General features: G+C 38.5%; 1 protein-coding gene across 2 annotated transcripts in view; it reads left to right on the top strand.

Annotated features, from left to right (window-relative positions):
- The window catches only part of Parp8 (poly(ADP-ribose) polymerase family member 8), a 176479-nt gene that overhangs the window by 93781 nt on the left and 63466 nt on the right, over window positions 1-19232 (top strand). For both annotated transcript variants that reach the window (XM_021180032.2, XM_029468348.1), the window contains 4 exons: window positions 10020-10109; window positions 10813-10883; window positions 12408-12485; window positions 14812-14906. In XM_021180032.2, the coding sequence (XP_021035691.1) occupies window positions 10020-10109; window positions 10813-10883; window positions 12408-12485; window positions 14812-14906 (334 nt within the window). The remainder of the gene's footprint in view (window positions 1-10019; window positions 10110-10812; window positions 10884-12407; window positions 12486-14811; window positions 14907-19232) is intronic.

The following is a 19232-nucleotide window of genomic DNA, read 5'->3' as shown; positions in this document are numbered from 1 at the left end:
AGAATGGGAATGGGTGGGTAGGGAAGTGGGGGGCGCTATGGGGGACTTTTGGGATAGTATTGGAAATGTAATTGAGGAAAATATGTAATAAAAAAAAATTTAAATAATATATATTTAATTTTAGAAAGGATCTATTTAATTTACCTTAGGTGCATGAACGTGCTGCCTGCATGCATGTATGTGCCCATGTCTATGCTTCTTGGATCCCTTGGGACTAGTGTTACAGATAGTTGTGTGTTGTGAACTGTGTCAAAGTTCTTTAGAAGAACAACCAGTGCTCTTAACAATTGGGTCATTTCTCCAGATCCAAGTTTTTTATGTACTCGGGTGTTTTGCCTGCATGTGTATCTGTGCATCATGTGTGTGAAGTGCCCGTGGAGGCCAGAAGAAGGCGCTATCTTTCCCGAGACTAGAGTCAGACGGTTGTGAGCTGCCATGTGGGTTCTGGGAATTGAATTCAGGCCCACTGGGAGAGCAGCCAGTGCTCTTCTTTACCGCCGAGCCCTCTCTCCAGATACTAATAGAAAATTTTAAATAAAACATTTTTTTTTCTAATTTGTATTCTTTTTACTGAAGTCTCACCTTGGAGAAAGTTTGTAGTAAATCCCCAAATTAATTTTATTTCCACAAGGTAATAGAATTGGGGTACATACTTGATCTTGATTAGAGCAGGTCTCAGTTTGCTGAGGGAAATGGGTTTGTGTGTTCTGCTTTAAGTGCGGAGCCTGGGGTTTGAAATGATGGAGATGTCTGGTATGATGACACACGACACAGAAATCAGGTGCTTTTAATTCACTCTAATTCCAAATGCTATTATGGGTGACAGGTAAAAATGGCAATTATGACACTCACACTTATAAAGAGTATTTGCCAAAGAAGCCAAGTCATGCCTTGCTTGGGACTTAGTTACTAATTATCCACACCTCCACTCTAGTCATGCTGCTTCTGGGGACCTAGGATCAGTGCTTTTCAGGGACTCCAGATTGAGCATCAGTGTGACAGTATTTTCCCTTTCATTAAATTTTAATGCAGATTTATTAGTATGTTTCACTTTTTCAGATTAACATTACTTTATTATATAAAATTACATTTTTTCCTTTATAATAACCATAACTCCTTTCCCCCCTGCCCCCCAACAAACTTCCTAGAATTTCTGGAATAATTTTCAATAATAGAAAATTTGGCAGCTTTGTATCAAAAGTAACATGTTTCTCCTTGTCAGAGCAAAGCATCACTTTTCTCTTACTTACTGTGTTTTAGAACATTAGTGACCATTGAATGCATTGAATTTTTACCTCTGTTGAGGTATCGTCTCCTCCTGTAATTAATAAGGTGACAGGTTGCGTCATTCAGCATGTTGTTGTTACTTGTTGGAACTCTGTGTGCTTTGTTTCGTACTTGGTGGTATGGACTGCAAGATGCTAACGGAAGCTCCTGGTTCTGAAAGTTTATATAGCCAGCAAGGATGCCTGTACCAGCCTGTCTTTATAGATGTGGTAGAATATTACCATCCATTCTTATTGGTTCATTCCATCTCTGTAATTTTTTTTTTTCTGAGCGTCCTTTTGAAAAGTTCTTATGTTGTTGAAATATCTGCCTTGTTTATTTTTTTAAATTTTTTTTTAAGAAAAAAGTATTTTGTACCATTTGGTCTGTTATTTTAAAACGTAGTCTTCAGTATCTCTGGCTATCTCTGTTCTCCGTTGTGTTGCTTCTATTTGTTCTTTTCTTCCTACACTTTGGTTTGCTTCAAGTGACATTTCCCTGTACTTAAAATTCTTTTAAGCAAATTGCTTCTTTTTCTGTTTTTGTCTTAATTACTAAATTCAGTAAATTTGGTATTGCCATCACTGATCCCGCCTGGTTGTCTCTCTGGGCTTAGTTAACTGCCTTTTGAGGGTGGTTTGGCTCAAGGGTTAGCTGACCCCCTAATCTTGTTGGCACCATGTTCTCTTTGTCCTGCATTTGTCCTCCTGGTCCCCCTCTGTCAGGAGCAGTATGCCACACCCTCTTAAGTCCCTAGGAACAGTTGTCAGTTTACAGCTTTGTTCACCAACTCATGCCGTCACAACACTCATTTCATAGTCTGTGTCTATGAAATGAAGACTTAGAGTTCGTCTTTCATGGAACCGAGCATACTCAATGGCATAGACATATGGTAACTCTTTAAAATCATGAAGTAACACCGTGAAGTAACCTTTCTGGCTTCAGTGAGTCTTCCTGAGAAGATGTTTGTTGTGATGGATTTGAAAATGGTGTGTGCACTGCAAGTCACAGGTTGGCTCTGCTCAGACCGAACTACTCCTTGTAATGCTCACACCTTCTCTACCTAGGAGCCGTAGCTACTGTGGTAACTGAAGTTTCCCATCTCCTCTCTGTTGGGTCTAGAGGGATGAAGTGGTAGTTTCTATATTCTTTTGTCCCTGTGGCTCCAGAGCCCTGACTTACAAATGACATACCCAAACATCCTGTGTAACTATGAATTAGCAACCCCAGTGGGACTTAGAATCCTAGCACTGTCAAAGCAGAGCGGCCCTAACATGTAGTTGTTTCGGCAGTTACGTGTTTATCTCTCATAAGGTGCTGCAGTTTTCCAGTGATCACAGTTTCCATATTTAAAACACAACCCAGTGACAAAGTATTGACTTCTGGATTCAGAAAAAAATTCAAGCTTCACCAAGTAATAATTGTGTAATCAATTAATTGCTTAAATAATTTAAGAGAGTTAATTACCTTTAGTTATGTTTTCCCTGTCTTCAATAGGGGATGATAATTGGTTGGCTTGAAATATATATGACAAAAATGACAATGTTTTAGAGAAAATTTAGGGAAGACATCCAGATTATAATATGAAACCAGTATAGTTATTATTTATCAATACAATCACCCTTTCTCTTAAGTTACATAGCAACAATGAATGGAATGCCATGACTTAAATGACCCTGCACTTGAAAGTGAGTAAAAACAGTGAGAGTCACTTCTCCACAGTTGTACTTTTCCATTCCAGACATCCCTGGGAAGCTATGGCAAAGGTGGGGCTCTGTGGAAGAGAAATGGAAATACTCATATGGTTGGGAGCTTAAGAAAGTTTTCTACATCCCCTGCAAAACAAACCTAAGAACCTGTCTCCAGCGGTTGAAGGAAGGAAGAAAACAAGACAAAACTTAAGCCCACAAAGAAAACGAATGCCAATTGCCATTTCTATCTCAGTGAAGAATTGAGTTGGAATTTTGACGGGAATTGCATTGAATCTGTACACTGCTTTTGGGAGGATAGCCATTTTTACTATATTAATCCTGCCAATCCACGAGCATGGGAGATCTTTCCATCATCTGAGATCTTCAATTTCTTTCTTCAGAGACTTGAAGTTCTTGTCATACAGACCTTTCACTACCTTAGTTAGAGCCACACCAAGGTATTTTATATCATTTGTGACTTGTGAAGGGTGTTGTTTCCCTAATTTCTTTCTCAGTCTGTTTATCCTTTGTGTAGAGAAAGGCCATTGATTTGTTTGAGTTAATTTTATATCCAGCTACTGCACTGAAGCTGTTTATCAGGTTTAGGAGTTCTCTGGTGGAATTTTTGGGGTCACTTATATAGACTATCATATCATCTGCAAATAGTGATATTTTGACTTCTTCCTTTCCAATTTGTATCCCATTGATGTCCTTTTGTTGTCGAATTACTCTGACGAGGAATTCAAGTACAATGTTGAATAGGTAGGGAGAAAGTGGACAGGCTTGTCTAGTCCCTGATTTTAGTGGGATTGCTTCCAGCTTCTCACCATTTACTTTGATGTTGGCTACTGGTTTGCTGTAGATTGCTTTTATCATGTTTAGGTATGGGCCTTGAATTCCTGATCTTTCCAAGACTTTTATCATGAAGGGGTGTTGTATTTTGTCAAGTGCTTTCTCAGCATCTAAGGAGATGATCATGTGGTTTTTGTCTTTGAGTTTGTTTATATAATGGATTACGTTGATGGATTTCCATATATTAAACCATCTCTGCATCCCTGGGATGAAGCCTACTTGGTCATGATGGATGATCGCTTTGATACATTCTTGGATTCGGTTTGTGAGGATTTTATCTGGAATAATAAAAAAATCTAGGATAGCAAAAACTATTCTCAACAATAAAAGAACCTCTGGTGGAATCGCATGCCTGACATTAAGCTGTACTACCGGGCAATTGTGATAAAACTGCATGTTACTGGTACAGTGACAGACAGGTAGATCAATGGAATAGAATTGAAGACCTAGAAATGAATCTACACACCTATGGTCACTTGATCTTTGACAAGGGAGCTAAAACCGTCCAGTGGAAAAAAGACAGCATTTTCAACAAATGGTGCTGGCACAACTGGTGGTTATCATGTAGAAGAATGCGAATTGATCCATTCTTATCTCCTTGTACAAAGCTCAGGTCTAAGTGGATCAAAGAACTCCACATAAAACCAGAGACACTGAAACTTATAGAGGAGAGGGTAGGGAAAAGCCTCGAAGATATGGGTACAGGGGAAAAATTCCTGAATAGAACAGCAATGGCTTGCGCTGTAAGATCAAGAATTGACAAATGGGACCTCATAAAATTGCAAAGCTTCTGTAAGGCAACGTCACTGTCAATAAGACAAAAAGGCCACCAACAGATTGGGAAAGAATTTTTACCAATCCTAAATCTGATAGGGGACTGATATCCAGTATATACAAAGAGCTCAAGAAGCTGGACTCCAGAAGTTCAAATAACCCCATTAAAATGGGGTACAGAGCTAAACAAAGAATTCTCAACCAAGGAATACAGAGTGTCCGAGAAGCACCTGAAAAAATGTTCAGCATCCTTAATCATCAGGGAAATGCAAATCAAAACAACCTTGAGATTCCACCTGACACCAGTCAGAATGGCTAATATCAAAAATTCAGGTGACAGCAGATGCTGGTGAGGATGTGGAGAAAGAGGAACACTCCTCCATTGTTGGTAGGATTGCAAGCTTGTACAACCACTCTGGAAGTCAATCTGGAGGTTCCCCAGAAAATTGGACATAATACTACCAGAAGAACCAGCAATACCTCTCCTGGGCATATACCCAGAAGAAGTTCCAACTGGCAATAAGAACACATGCTCCACTATGCTCATAGCATCCTTATTTATAATAGCCAGAAGCTGGAAAGAACCCAGATGTCCCTCAACAGAAGAATGGATACAGAAAATGTGGTATATTTATACAATGGAGTACTACTCAGCTATTAAAAACAATGACTTTATGAAATTNTTNGNCAAATGGATGTATCTGGAGGATATCATACTTAGTGAGGTAACCCAATCACAAAAAAGTCATTAGATATGCTGTCACTGATAAGTGGATATTAGCCCAGAAACATAGAACACCCAAAATACAATTTGCAAAACACAAGAAAATCAAGAAGAGGGAAGATCAATGGGTGGATACTTCATTCCTCCTTAGAATAGGGAACAAAATACCCGCAAAAGGAGTTACAGAGACAAAGTTTGGAGCTAAGATGAAAGGATGGACTATCCAGAGACTACGCCACCTGGGGATCCATCCCATAATCAGCCACCAAACCCAGACACTATTGCATATGCCAGCAAGATTTTGCTGAAGGGACCCTGCTATAGTTGTCTGGTATGAGGCTATGCTTGTGCCTGGCAAATACAGAAGTGAATGCTCACAGTCATCTTTAAGATGGAACACAGGGCCCCCAATGGAGAAGCTAGAGAAAGCACCAAATTAGTTGAAGGGGTCTGCAACCCTATAGGTGGAACAACAATACGAACTAACCAGTACTCCCAGAGTTCATGTCTCTAGCTGCATATGTATCAGAAGATGGCCTAGTGGGCCATCACTGGGAAGAGAGGCCCCTTGGTATTGTAAACTTCATATGCCCCAGTACAGGGGAGTGCCAGGGCCAAGAAAGAAGTGGGAGTGGGTGGGTAGGGCCGGGGTGAGGGTATAGGGAACTTTCGGGATAGCATTTGAAGTTTATATAAAGAAAATATCTAAAAAAAAAAAAAAAAAAANAAAAANAAAANAAAAGAAAAAAAGAAAAAGAAAGAAAGAAAGAAAGAAAGAAAGAAAGAAAGAAAGAAAGAAAGATAGAGGGAATTGAAGATTCCGAGATCTTCCTCATTCTGTCTGAAGGAGTCTGTCATCTTAAATGCAGTCTTCAGCCAAACTTCCAACTTTCCCATCTCTAAACAAGATGCTGCTGTCACAGATGTGAACTAGTTCAGGGAAGAAGTAGTTACTCAATCAAGAGTGAAGATGGATCAATTCATACATATAGCACGAGGCTTATCAATGCCCTTCCCAATTTTAAATCTAAGACCATGACTTAGGTAAAAAGGAATTTGTAATTGGTTGGTCTCAATATCTATATATTTTTAAAAAGTTTAAAATTTTTGTCAGATAATGAACAAATGTATATGTGTGTGTTTGTATGTGTGTGTGTATGAACACATACACATTATATATTGATTACTGTGATCAAAGCAGTTAATACAGTGTCATCTTCCAAGCTGTGTGTTAGGTTCCTGGAACTACTTCTTACACCTTCCCATTTGTATTCTTTGGCCAATACTTTTCCACTTCCCTATCCGTAGCCCCTGGCAACCACCCAACCCTCAGCTTCTTTTACTTCATCTTCCTTGATTTCATGCATACAAGACCAGCAGTAGTTTGTTGGTTTTTGTCTCCTTTCACTTACCTGAGCTCCAGGCTCATTCAACTCACTGCAGACGTCTTTCTTTTCTTCTTTTTTAGGAATGGCTGAGTAGAGAACTACTTTATCGGTATTTAACATGGTTCCCTCATTGATACATCTGTTGATGGATGCTTAGGTTGCTTTCAGATGTTGTCCATGTAGAGTAAAACTTGAAGGTGCAGGAGAATGCAGGATGCTTTTGCATATACTGATTTCATTTCAGTGGGCATGCCCGGAAGTGGGATGAAAGTTCAGTAACTCAGAAGAAATGGATAGATGCAGCCTTTCAGAATCCTGAGGAACCCTGAACAGAGTAACAATATCTGAGGGGGCTTAGGTATGAAGATCTTATGAATGTTGTAGACTGTGCAGAAACACTATGTCTGCATGTCTAAAAACAAAATGAAAGACAAAAATACCACGACACAGAAGAAGAAGAAAAAGAGGAGGAAGAGAAGGAAGAGGAGCAAGAAGAGAAAAAAGAGGAGGAGGAGGAAGAGGAGGAAGAAGAGAGGGAAGAGCAGGAGGAAGAGGAGGAAGAAGAAGAGGAGGGGGAGAAAGAGAAGGAAGAGGAGGAGGAGGGGGAGGAAATAGAGAGCTCACTTGCAACTTCCTCAGTTCCCCTCCCCCCCCCCACTCATCTGAATACATGAAGCTCCTGACAGTAGTCCAACTAACCCAACAGTGGGCAGCTGTAGATGGGAAGTCCAAGTATCTAGTAGTTGCTCAGTCCCACGAGGCTAGTTGTTTCAGCTGGTCTTCTGTGTAAGCTGGAATCCTAAAGTAGGTTCCAACAGATGTGCTGGCAAGTAAGTACAAGGAGTCGAAGAAGAGTGAATTTTCCTTCTTCCAGTGTCCTTATGTAGGCCTCCAGCAGAAGGTATAGCCCAGATTAAAGTTGTGTACCACCACACCTGGATCTGGGACTTTCTTTATCCCAGGCTGACCTTAAACTCAGAGATCTCCTTGCTTTAGTCTCTTGGGAGTAAAGAGAAGTGTACTACCTTGCCAAGGCCTAAGCTTTTCATGGTCACTATACTTCAAGCTTTCCCTGCCAAGATCCAGATCAGAAACTTGTATCTTTCAGCCTCAAGAACTAGATCACAGCTGTGCCCTCCAATTCTGGATTGTAGTTCATTCCAGATATAGTCAAGTTGACAACCAGGAATAGTCATTACCCCCAGATTGCGGTTAATGCTAGTCAGGGTGGTACGTCAGACTTGCCTTGTTGCCATTGGTATATATCAACCCATCTTCCCTCATGATAATTTAATAAAACCTCTTTTCCATGGAGAGTCTTCTGTTTATATATATATAAACATAGTATGTTATATATTTGAAAATAGTACATTTCAAGGAGGCAGGGAGCCATAATGACTCAAGTCTATCAATTAAAAGTCAGATTCTCACTGTTCTGACACAATATTATTACAACCTATCTCAAAAGTTTTTTTAAAAGACATGTTGTTTCAGTTATCTGAACAGAAATTTACCTATGTTTCTATTTGTGTAGGGTGTTTTATTTTTAGCAAATTAGCAGTAGTTGTGTTTTAAGAAATTTGCATTCATATTATTTTACTCTTATTTTATTTTAATTTTTGGTTAGTGTTTTGAGACTGGGTCTTACTGTGTAGTCCTGGCTACCTAAGAACTCACAGTCTATTCTCAGGCTGGCCTCACACTCACAAAGATCAGTCTGCCTCTGCTAATGTTGAGAGGGTTTGCCATCACATCCAGCATATACATGGATATATATGCAAATATACTTACATATGTGTGTGTGTATGTGCAGGCACCATACATGTATGTGGAGGTCAGAGGACAACTTTTAGAAGTTAATTCTCTGCTTCCAACATGTGAGACCTGGGCATTGAACCCAGGACATCAAACTTAGTACCAAACCCTGTTCCACACTCAGCCATGTTGAAAGTCTGTATTATGGGACGGTTGTTAATGAATTGGCAGTCATGTAGATGCCCTTCCATCATTAATGACAAAGGTAGGTAAACAACTGTGTATTGTATTATTATAATATTTTACTATATTTAAAAATCTATATTGGAGAAATAGTTACATTTATACATTTTGTTCCAGAGGCGAACATAGCAAATAAGAGATGCAAAGATTTAAAGCATAATTTAATCTTTGGTGTATGGTACATTTAGAGAAGATTAATCTATAGAAGAATGATTCTGGTGAGACTTAATAGCTGCTTACCTAGCAGCAATATGGAGGCTGCAATTTCCATTTCAGCAAATTGCTACCTAGAGCTTCCACCCATCCCTTCCTCTGTCTCCTTTCCTTACCGATATTTTTGGTTTTGGTATTAGACAGGGTTTCCCCATATGTCCTGGATTGCTTTCTACTGCTGTGATAAACAACAAGACCAAAAGCAACCCAGGGAAGAAAAACTTTGTCTTACATGTCATGATCACAGTCTCTCGCTGAGAGAAGTCAGGGCAGAAACTCCAGCAGGAGCAGAGGTGGGGATTGTGAAAGGTCGCTGATTACTGCATTGCTCGTAGGGTTTTCTCAGATAGCTTGCTTACATACCACAGGACCAGCTGCCCAGTAGTAGCACTGCTCACACTGGGCCGAGTGATGCACCCCACTCCCCAGCAATAACTTATCCATCAAGAAAGTGCCCACAGAGGAATCTAATAGAAGCAGTTCTTTACATGTGGTCCTTTCTTCCTGCGTAACTCATTTGTGTAAAGATGACCAATTTAACCAGTAAACTATATAAAGGAGGCTGGTCTCAAGTTTAATGATTCTCCTACGTGAGTCTCTCTGGTGTTGGGATTTCAAGTGTGTCTTAGTTATCTCCTCAGTTGTGTACCTTGTCTTTTGAAAAAGACATCGATGTTGAGCAGAATGCTGTCCTGTGGCGTGAGCCAAACAGCTGCACACCAGTTATCAGTCAGTTCCCTTAGGCTATATTAGAATTGTATGAGGAGCCAGGCCTGGTCGAGTCCTTGAGAAACAGAGGCAGGAGGATGCTAACTATAAAGGCTACATCGGGAGACTGTCTTAAACCCTTCCCCCTAACAGAAGGAAAGCATGTTTTTGAATACTTTCTACCATCTCTACGTTTCTGAGAAGCTATGGGCACCTTTGAAAAGGCCATAATTTTATGCTTAATTTACACCAAAGACAGCGTTTGGTGCCTTTTCCTCGGAGCTAATGAGAGCCGCAGTATGCCCTTAATGAGAATGGGATTAAAGTGATGAAGATATGATTCTGTTTCTTTTATAGAGGATGTGTACTAATTCGGCTGTGTCTTTACTTGTATTTTCTCTGCAGACAACACATATGTGTCAAGTTCAGAAAATGATGAGGATGTCCTAGTCACTACAGACCCAATTCCTGTCATTTTCCATAGAATAGCAACAGGTAACACTAATGCTATTGTTTTCTCATCTTAGTTTAAATTTTTAGAATTGTTGTTGATTATGCTTTCTGTTTTCAATATAGCAAATACATATATTTACCTTCCAGAAATTCATATATTATACATATGTATGATTTTTATATCTAAAGTATATTAGCTTTTCAATCATGTTTAAATGTATCATGTCAGTATTACTCCTGAAAGTATTTTTTTCCACAATGACACTGCTAGATAGACTGAATACAGCAGCTATTCTCAACCTGAGGGTCATGACCTCTTTGGGATATTCAAACAACCCTTTCATAGGAGTCGTATATTAGATATCCTGCTTATCAGATACTTGTCCAATGATTCATAGCAGTAACAAATGACAATTATGATGTAGTAACAAAATACTTTTATGGTTGGGGGTCATCACTCAGTATTAGGACAGTTGAGAGCCACTAGAATATAGAAAACCTAGGGCAATCAAGCTACCCTGAAGAGAGCAGTAAGAGTTGAAGAAATCTCTGTGCTTGCTCTTTAATTGGTTAACATTTGTATGCACAATGCAAAACCAGAGGCTGTTGTATGATCTGTCTTCAAAATACCTCTTCTTTAGCAAAAGGGGGAGAAAAGCCTAGAACATTTTTGCCTAGGAACTCATGGATGTTTACCAAATAATGTGCTAAAATGCACAGTAATATAAAATATTTTTTCTTGCAGAATTAAGAAAAACAAATGATATTAACTGTTGTTTGTCCATAAGATCTAAGTTACAAAAGGAAAATGGAGAGGTAAGTAAATTGCATTCTATTTGCCCTTTTTATTTTGATAGTGTTTTAATCAGGTATTTTTATTTAGTATCATATTTAGATTACAGTTGTGTATGGTAAAATAAAACACAGACTCATGACATTTTTTATGGTGTTAAGATTATCTTGAGGAAGAAGTGTCTCCTGAAGTAGTAGAAAAGAACCTAAATAAATAAAACATGTATGCCATGTAATTCTTTCTTTATTCTTCATATATAGCAATGTAGCTGACAGAGAAACACCCATATGCCTTATATTAAAAGCATACCTGGCTGTATATAGTTTTGATATGATATGTGGTCTTTGAAGCCAAAATAACATAGACATAGGAATAGAGTTATATTCTAGTGGTTTTTAATCTATTTTTAAAAACCTTAAAGCAAAATCATCTCATATCCTTGTTTTAATTTTTTAAAAACTGTGATCTATGAATAGCTGTCACGGCATTAAACAGGGAGAGCACAGGGGGACAACAGTTTCTCAGTTGAAAGTCTTGCTTGCTTGCCTGCTTGCTGTGAGTGTCCTTCCATTCATTGGAGTTTCCCTTCATTGTCCACTCTGAAAATTATTGCTTCAATAAAGCTGCCATTGACCCAAATCGGTTAGAATTTCATGAGATCCAGAGTCCTGCTTGGTTTCCTTAAGAACTTGAAATTTAGGCATGATTAGCAACACAGATAGATGGAGTCCTGAATCCAAAGGAAATGCTGATTTTTTTTTCTTTTCTCTTTTCTTTTCCTCTTCTCCTCCTTCTTTTCCATCTCTTCTTTCCTTCCTTTTCCTCCTTCTCTTTCTCCTTTTCCTCCTCCTCCTCCTCTTCTTCATTAAAAAAAAAACTTTGCTAATCATGACAGGGATAGACATACCAGTGTGAATTTTCATTGTATTTGAGATATATGACAGATTTTTGGCTCAGTTAATTAAAAACTCAGATATCAAGTTAAAGCGTATTAAATTAACCACCTTTTCAAAATTTGAATTTGTAGGCAAATCATTCCCGTATATTCAAAGCTCTCTTTGTATTGTGATTCATATTCAGTTGCTTAATTTGGTTTTTTATATCATTGCATTCCAAGTTTCCTCTTTCTTATTGTTGTTTTGTGTTGGCAGTGGAAGTGAAAACCATCTTGGATAAATAATACAGATAAATAATATATCTTAGATAAATAAAAATGAACTTTCAAATAAGAGCTGAATTAGTGTAAGCCTGTCAAAGATTGTATCAGAGAAGAGCTGCAAGCATAATTTATTATACACACTAAATGGGAACCTGCAAGTATTAGCATCTGGAAATGCTAATAAACTTTAGGAAAGGTTTATTTTCGGTAAACTTCTCTAAATGAACTATAAGCATGTCTGCAGTGTTCCTTTTTTTTTTTTTTTGGTTTTGAAGTTGTACTTCACCAAGAGTGTGCTACATATAAAATCCACTCATTATGCCGGAACCTGTCTGTTATGGCTGCTTTCTAGTTTGACCACAGGAATTGTCTTCTTTGTCCTTTGAAGGAGTCAAGGCAGAATAGTACGGTGGAGGAAGACTCAGAGGGTGACAACGACTCTGAAGAATTTTATTATGGAGGACAGGTAAGCAGCCCTGCCTTCTGATGTAGCCATGTTTATCCTAGAGGAAGGTGACGTCCAGGAGTCGTACAGGCTTCAGAATGTAAGTAGGAAACAAACGAGTAGTTTGTTTCTCATTTTCCACACATTTTCAATTCAGATGTATGTTATAGATGCTTGCACTGGGAACATCTACTGCCATAATTTGTTACAGAAGTTTCAGACTTGGGTTTTGATTATTGTTTGACCTTTGATGTCATTTCTTTATTATTGAGTTTTGGTTAACATGCAAGGAAATGGGTTTCACTGGACATTCTCACACATAGGCATCCTACTCTGTTCTTCACCCTTTTCCCATCTTTCTGCTCTTCTTCCTCCATCCAATAATCCCCTTCACTTACATCACAGTGAATTTTCCATTGCTCCTTCCTGTTCCTCTGGGCAGGCCACCTTCCTTCCCTCTCAAAGTGACTTTCAGCAACCCCCAAGTCACCTAGATTTCACATGGCGAAAACAAGTACTCTTTGTCTTCCTCATAGACTTAACAAGAAGTATTTTAAAATATTGTCCTTTCTAACAATAATGCTATTGTTAGATTGTTACTTTTAAACTGAAGATGATTAACTTTTACAAATTTTGATTGGTAATAATTTTCTTGAGAAATAATTTATTTCTTGTTGAAAATATATGAGGAAGATTTTAAAATCTGTATAAATAGCATGTCTGTGTATATGTTATATAGGCTATATGTAACTCATAAGACTTGCTCAGAATAATGTTATAATTTAAAAACCAGTCATGTTATTTTAAGATTCAACCATATAATATGTTGCTAGGTTTCTGTGACCTCCTTGATCAGTGCCTTTGTAGTTTGTGTCTCTGACAGAAAGATAATACAATAAAGTTGGCCTTTAAAGATAAAGTTGGTGTGGAAAAGAATTAATGTGACAGATACTGAGAATAAGACAATCAGTAGTAAATCAGACATGTGCAAGGAAATAGAAATATCAACGCCGTTAAGTAGGCTTCCCTCTGTGGAGTAGCCTTCTAGCTGTTGGGCAGTTATCTAATATTGTCACTCTCCACACATCACAGCACCTTACCAGTATGCAAAAGAGGACTTTCAAATCTGATTTTTCTTTGCACTACTCATTCTTCCAGAGGGGAATTTGGTACTTTTCTTCAGTCTAGATTAAGTCTATAATATCTGCCAGTCCATTTGCATTTCTTCAGAAAACCAGTTTTAAAACTGAAGTATGGATCACTAAAAGCATTGGAAGCAGAAAGAGGTTATCTTCTAGGATGTAACTGAGTAGCATAATTACAAAGAACGAACCCAGTCCCTTCTTCCTTCCTATTGGAAGGCATAATGCACTGGAGTGTTCCATCATGCAGATGTATATTGGATTTACCCAATGCAAATTGGAACAGTAGTCATAAGTCACACTGAGCAGGAATGAATGTCATATAAAGGATTACTTCAGAGCACAGTAAGTATCCTCACAGTAAGAGAAATGAAGAGAAGAAAAGCACACTGTCAGTTGTGCGGGGTTCAAGTATGCCATGGCACTTTTAATGCACATGGTGTTCTTTAAGATCTCTTTTCTAGTTGAGCATGACAGCAAGAGACAAAAGACTAGATTTAAGAAAGGTAAATAGAAGAAACAAATTAAGAAAGACATCCAAAATAGACTTTTCAATTTAATGAATCACCTCTTGGGTGCAATGATAGAATTGGTCTTGCGGTTCACCAACTTTAGATTCTAGATTTATTCTTGAGTAAAAGAGGCTTCTCGTCCATCTACCATACTCTTCTGGAGTTGGTATCAAAGATATGTAGATTGATCTTCTGCTTACTGCTTACATAGTGGCACCAAAGGGAAGGTAAATACTGATTTGACTTGTGGCGTGTTGGCCACAACCTGTGGCCAAGTTGTGAAGAGATGAAGAATACAAAGTTTGTGTTCCTACTGAAACTTGCACACTGATACTCTATGTTAATGAATAGATCAATAGTTCTAATTCTATATCCATATGGACAACTAAAAGCATTATATTTTCAGTAGACATATACATACACAATAGACATATACATGCATGTATGCATGCATATAACATAAATAAATAAAATAGATGAATGAAAATAAGAGTAATTGTAATGAGGAGCTTGTTGAAGTAAATTTAAAAAGCCAAATGTCAATTTTTAAATCATAAACTATCCTAGCTATGTGTGAATACTTTGTATAGATGCTGCTGGCTCTCCTGTAATGCTGGAGTCTTTTGCACAGATTATTTGTGTCTTGGTTCCTTTGACTCTCTTCACTTAGTTCTGAACCATCCTTTCTGGCAGGTGAACTATGACGGGGAACTACACAAGCACCCTCAGCTAGAAGCTGATCTGTCTGCGGTGAGAGAGCTCTATGGACCACATGCAGTTTCTCTCAGGTAAATGGCTTCCGTGCTTCACCTTCCATAAGCCATTGGGATTTTCTATTAACAGAAAATTCTTTTCAGTGGTTATGTTTGGAAATGTTTGAGGAATTCTGTTTTGTTTCTCCTGATGCAGAAGGACAGCTTTATGGCTTTTCGTTGCATATTATTTTAAAAGTCAGATTAGCTGCATCTAACAAGTAATTCCATTTTGAGGGTTAGTTTGCAAAATGAGCAGTCTCTAAAAGCTATGGACAGACACTTGTGATTTCAGGGCTCGGAAAGCTGACCCAGGAGGGTTGCCAGGCTGAGGTGATTCAGGACCGTGTAGCAGGTAGCAAGGCCCTTCATCAAAAAAAAAAAAAAAAAAAAAGTGTCATTATTATTTGCTACAATAGATGGTCCTGTACATCTCAGCTACATCACTGTAAACATTGAAAGTAAATAATGCGGAAATACTGGTACCCATGTCACGTGGCAACTGAAGGCAGAGGTGGAAGACAATCCTTGATTGTTTGGATGACAGTGTGTTTTAGTCTGTTACTAGCTATACTCTGGTTATAAAGTTCCAAGCTACTTTTTATTATATTTGACTCTTTGGAAGACCTCCCATCCTTATTCTTTTTTCTATTTAGTACAAGACAACATTTGTGCCTTACACTGGCATCTACAAGTCAAGCTGACTTATTTTAGCGTCTCACTCTTTGCATCTTTGCATACATATAATGTAGTTTCTAAGTCGCCATGGAATTCTAGGCTCCTTTCCTGACCTCACTTCCAACCCTAACTACCACCCCCCCCACCCCCCGACACAGATGGACTGCATTGCTCCAGAGCTCAGATCCCTTGCAGAAATTGTGCTTTCGTTGTGGTGTACCTCCTGCACACCTGAATTCTAGCCCTATCAACCAAACCCCCCTGTTGGACCAGGTTGCCCCAGGACTCAAAGCCCTCTTACGAGTACAAGTTACTACTCTTTTGTCAAGGAGCACTCCGTGCACACCCTACTGTGAATGTCATCTGCTTGTGGGGCAGCTCAGTCTGTATTCTGTGCACCCAGCATTTGCCTCTTGTCTCTTGAGTATATTGTTTCTGTGGTTTTATAAATAATCTACTCACCAAAGAGACTTGTAATAGATATGGCGCTGCCTTTTGGTTATTTGTTGTATCTTGCTTTGATTTGCTTTTTAAATCATTATCCTGGAGCTTAACCTGGAATGGGGATGTTATACAAAATAGAGGATTCATGGTGAATTCTTGACTGCTGATAGTGGTAGCATCTAAAAAAGGACAAAAGGACACATTGTCTAGTTGTCACTCTACCTCTCCAGTGGATACACATATATTTTGAGAAAGTGAACAAGTATTTTTACTTGGGAACTCCACACAGCATTAATTTACAATGGTCAAATTCTTCATTTATATTTTAGAAATAACAGCGCAATGCCTCCTCTAACCTAAATAAGTGAGGATTGTGTTCCCAAAGCATCTCTCCCACTTTTGGAGAAACATCAGATTCATGCAATAGTGCAGTTGTACTTGGTAAATGAAGTTTTTACAGACTTTAAAATTTTAGCCAAATGGTTATGATCATCCCAGAGTCGGTCTATGGTATGGTCCAGCATAAGTGCTAGGATATTCAGTGTTATAGAGTAAATGCATGTGGGTAGTGTAGGAGCCAACAGTACATTATCTAAAACCATGGCTTCCTTTTTCTATCATAGTAGAACCTTTCTTGAAAAGGTAAAACTTTAATTTTACATACAATAATTTCCATAGTAGAAGGCTTCGAAGAATAAATGTGATTTAACCTAGAATTCAGCTTCCCACCCTCCTCTAAAAAATTTGTTTTTGCTTGGAGAATTGCTTTAGTAGATGACTTTTAGTTAAGATTTTCCTAAAACACATTATCATATTTTCTGAGCTGTCATGTGACTGTGAGAGATTTGTGTCCTCGCCATGTATTTATTTGGCCATCTGGTGATCCCTGCCGTTACTTTCTATTAGCAACAGTGTTATTGACAAGTGTCATGTGTTGTAACTTCATAAGTCCTTCAAGTTACAACCAAACGAGATTCCTAAAAGTCATAAATGACTTAAATTTTTTCTTTTCGTCTCAATTTCTCACATAACAGTTTTGATCCCACTTAAATCTCAGTACAAGCCATGTTTTTTGCCTTCTCTCGATTTTTATTATAGCTTCTAAAGGATGATTGGAGAATAAATAACCTCTCTAGGTCTCATGATATGAAGCAAACCCCAGAAAAACTTATTTATTTACTTTAAGTAAATAAAAATGAATTTACAGCCTACTTTAGTCGTGAGACACACCGAGAAATGGATATTCAGGCAGAAGGCACTGGAATCTTCCTTACAGAGTCTATTGAAAGCAGACTGTTCTAATTAGCTGTTCTTTTACTTAATTGAGACGCATAAGAACTTAATGGAGTTTGAAAAGCAACAGCACCTTAATATGCACAATAGGCTATTTGGTGTCTTTCTTTTTCCTTTCTCTATGTGACATCTAATGAGAAAGGCAGCTAAGCACATCTGAGTTCCTTATAAGAGATAGAAATAGCTGTTTGCCCAGGTTGAAGCAAATCCCCTTTAAATGTAAGCGAAATGTAGATATAGAAAAAGTAATTGCTAAGGGATTTATTACGAAAATTGATCATGGAAGCTCAATCTGTCCTTACATCAAAAACAAGGTAGTGGCCTAATGGAACTATGTGTTTAAGCATTGGGGATGACTTTGCAGTCCTGTGAATGGGAAGTGAGTAGGATCCCTGCAGGGTAAATATCTGGTGGTCAGACTAGATGGGTTTCATCTTGAGTCACGTAGCAGAATGTACTAGTGTGTGTTTCTTGTTGTAAATGTAATTCTCTAGTCATGTGTTCCTGAAATAGTGTAAATAAACGTCATTTGAAAACAATTTGAGATGAGTAATTTTAGAAATGGAAGAAAATTTCTCATCGCCCTGGAGAAGAGATTGTTTTGGTAGTCGCCTTGTGAAATATCAAACGTCAGTCCCAAGTAACTGATCCTTTGTTTGAGAGGATGGTATCTTCCATTTAAAAAAAAAAAAAAAAAAAAAAAAAGCAGCATTGTCCCAGTGCATACTCAGCCTCTTATGGGAGGCAATGCCTGACGCATGGTGGATGCTCCCAGGTTCTTGGGGGTTGTACGTTTTAATCTCCTTTTCCCGAGAGGCTGCTGGGATTATCCTTTCTGATATTTTGTTTGGAGAACCAGAGTATTCTGAGGATTTGATGGGAGGAACCAATGGACGGCACTAGACCGATGACCAGCAAACTGTTACCTTCTAAAAGAAAAGAAAAAAAAAAAAAAAGCAAAGCAAATAAAAAACATGGCATATTTGGGATGTCCACTTTCCTTCTTCTGGTCCTCTAACTTTCTATTCACCTCGTGCCTACGAACTGCTTCCCTTTCTCTAACATCTTCTCTTCCTGTCACATGATTTGATTGTCTTTGCCTGACACCTTTGGGGCCTGGTGTAGACATACAGTAGTATTGACCAATGAATTATGTACAGATACCCTGGAGAATGAGTTTCTGTGTCTTCTGGACTTTGTCCGCGTTGGTACCTCAGTGATGATGATGGCTACCCCAGTGCCATTCGAGGTGAAGTATTAAATCATTAGCATTGAGCCCCTGAGGTCTTAAGGTTTTCTTTCTTTCTTGTTTCACCACATAGCAGAGCCTGTACAGAAGTCTGTGATTCAGCAAAGGAAGATCTCTACCTACAGGTTTATTGCTATCTAGCATATTGATTCTCTACTCTCTGGTTTGAGAGCATTTAAAAAAAAAATCTGTAAGTAAAAATCAGGGAAGTGATGAGAGAACTTACAGAGTGCAAAGAAACTGAAGAGGGAAATGTTTTCCAGTTACACCAATGTAATTGAGATGTAAGCTTGCTCAGATCCTGCAAGCCTGACTCTGCTCCTAAAGCCTGGACTTGGTTCAAGCAAAACCAAGGTTTTTGTAAAGATGACCACACACACACACACAAAAAAATCACAGCAACTTTCTGTTCTTTTCATTTTATGAATGCACTATTGTGTCAAAGAAGTTCATATTTCCCTCCCATCTGCATCGAACTCCTTTTCAGCTTGTCTTTTAGAGAAGTTTATAGCTGCGTTGGATAGTTGTCTTAGAAAAGCTTTAATCTTGCCCGGCTTTCTTCCCGATGGCTGAGTGTGCATATTTCTTGGCTCGTTCACAAACATCTCTCCCACACTGGGCAGAAACACACACTGAGAGACATGCAGAGAGAGAGAGAGAGAGAGAGAGAGAGAGAGAGAGAGAGAGAGAGAGAGAGA

This window comes from Mus caroli, chromosome 13 (genome assembly GCF_900094665.2).
Source record: "Mus caroli chromosome 13, CAROLI_EIJ_v1.1, whole genome shotgun sequence".
In the NCBI taxonomy this organism is placed as follows: Eukaryota; Metazoa; Chordata; class Mammalia; order Rodentia; family Muridae; genus Mus; species Mus caroli.
The sequence above is the reverse complement of the archived record's forward strand: the minus strand, read 5'-3'. Positions and strand labels throughout refer to the sequence as shown.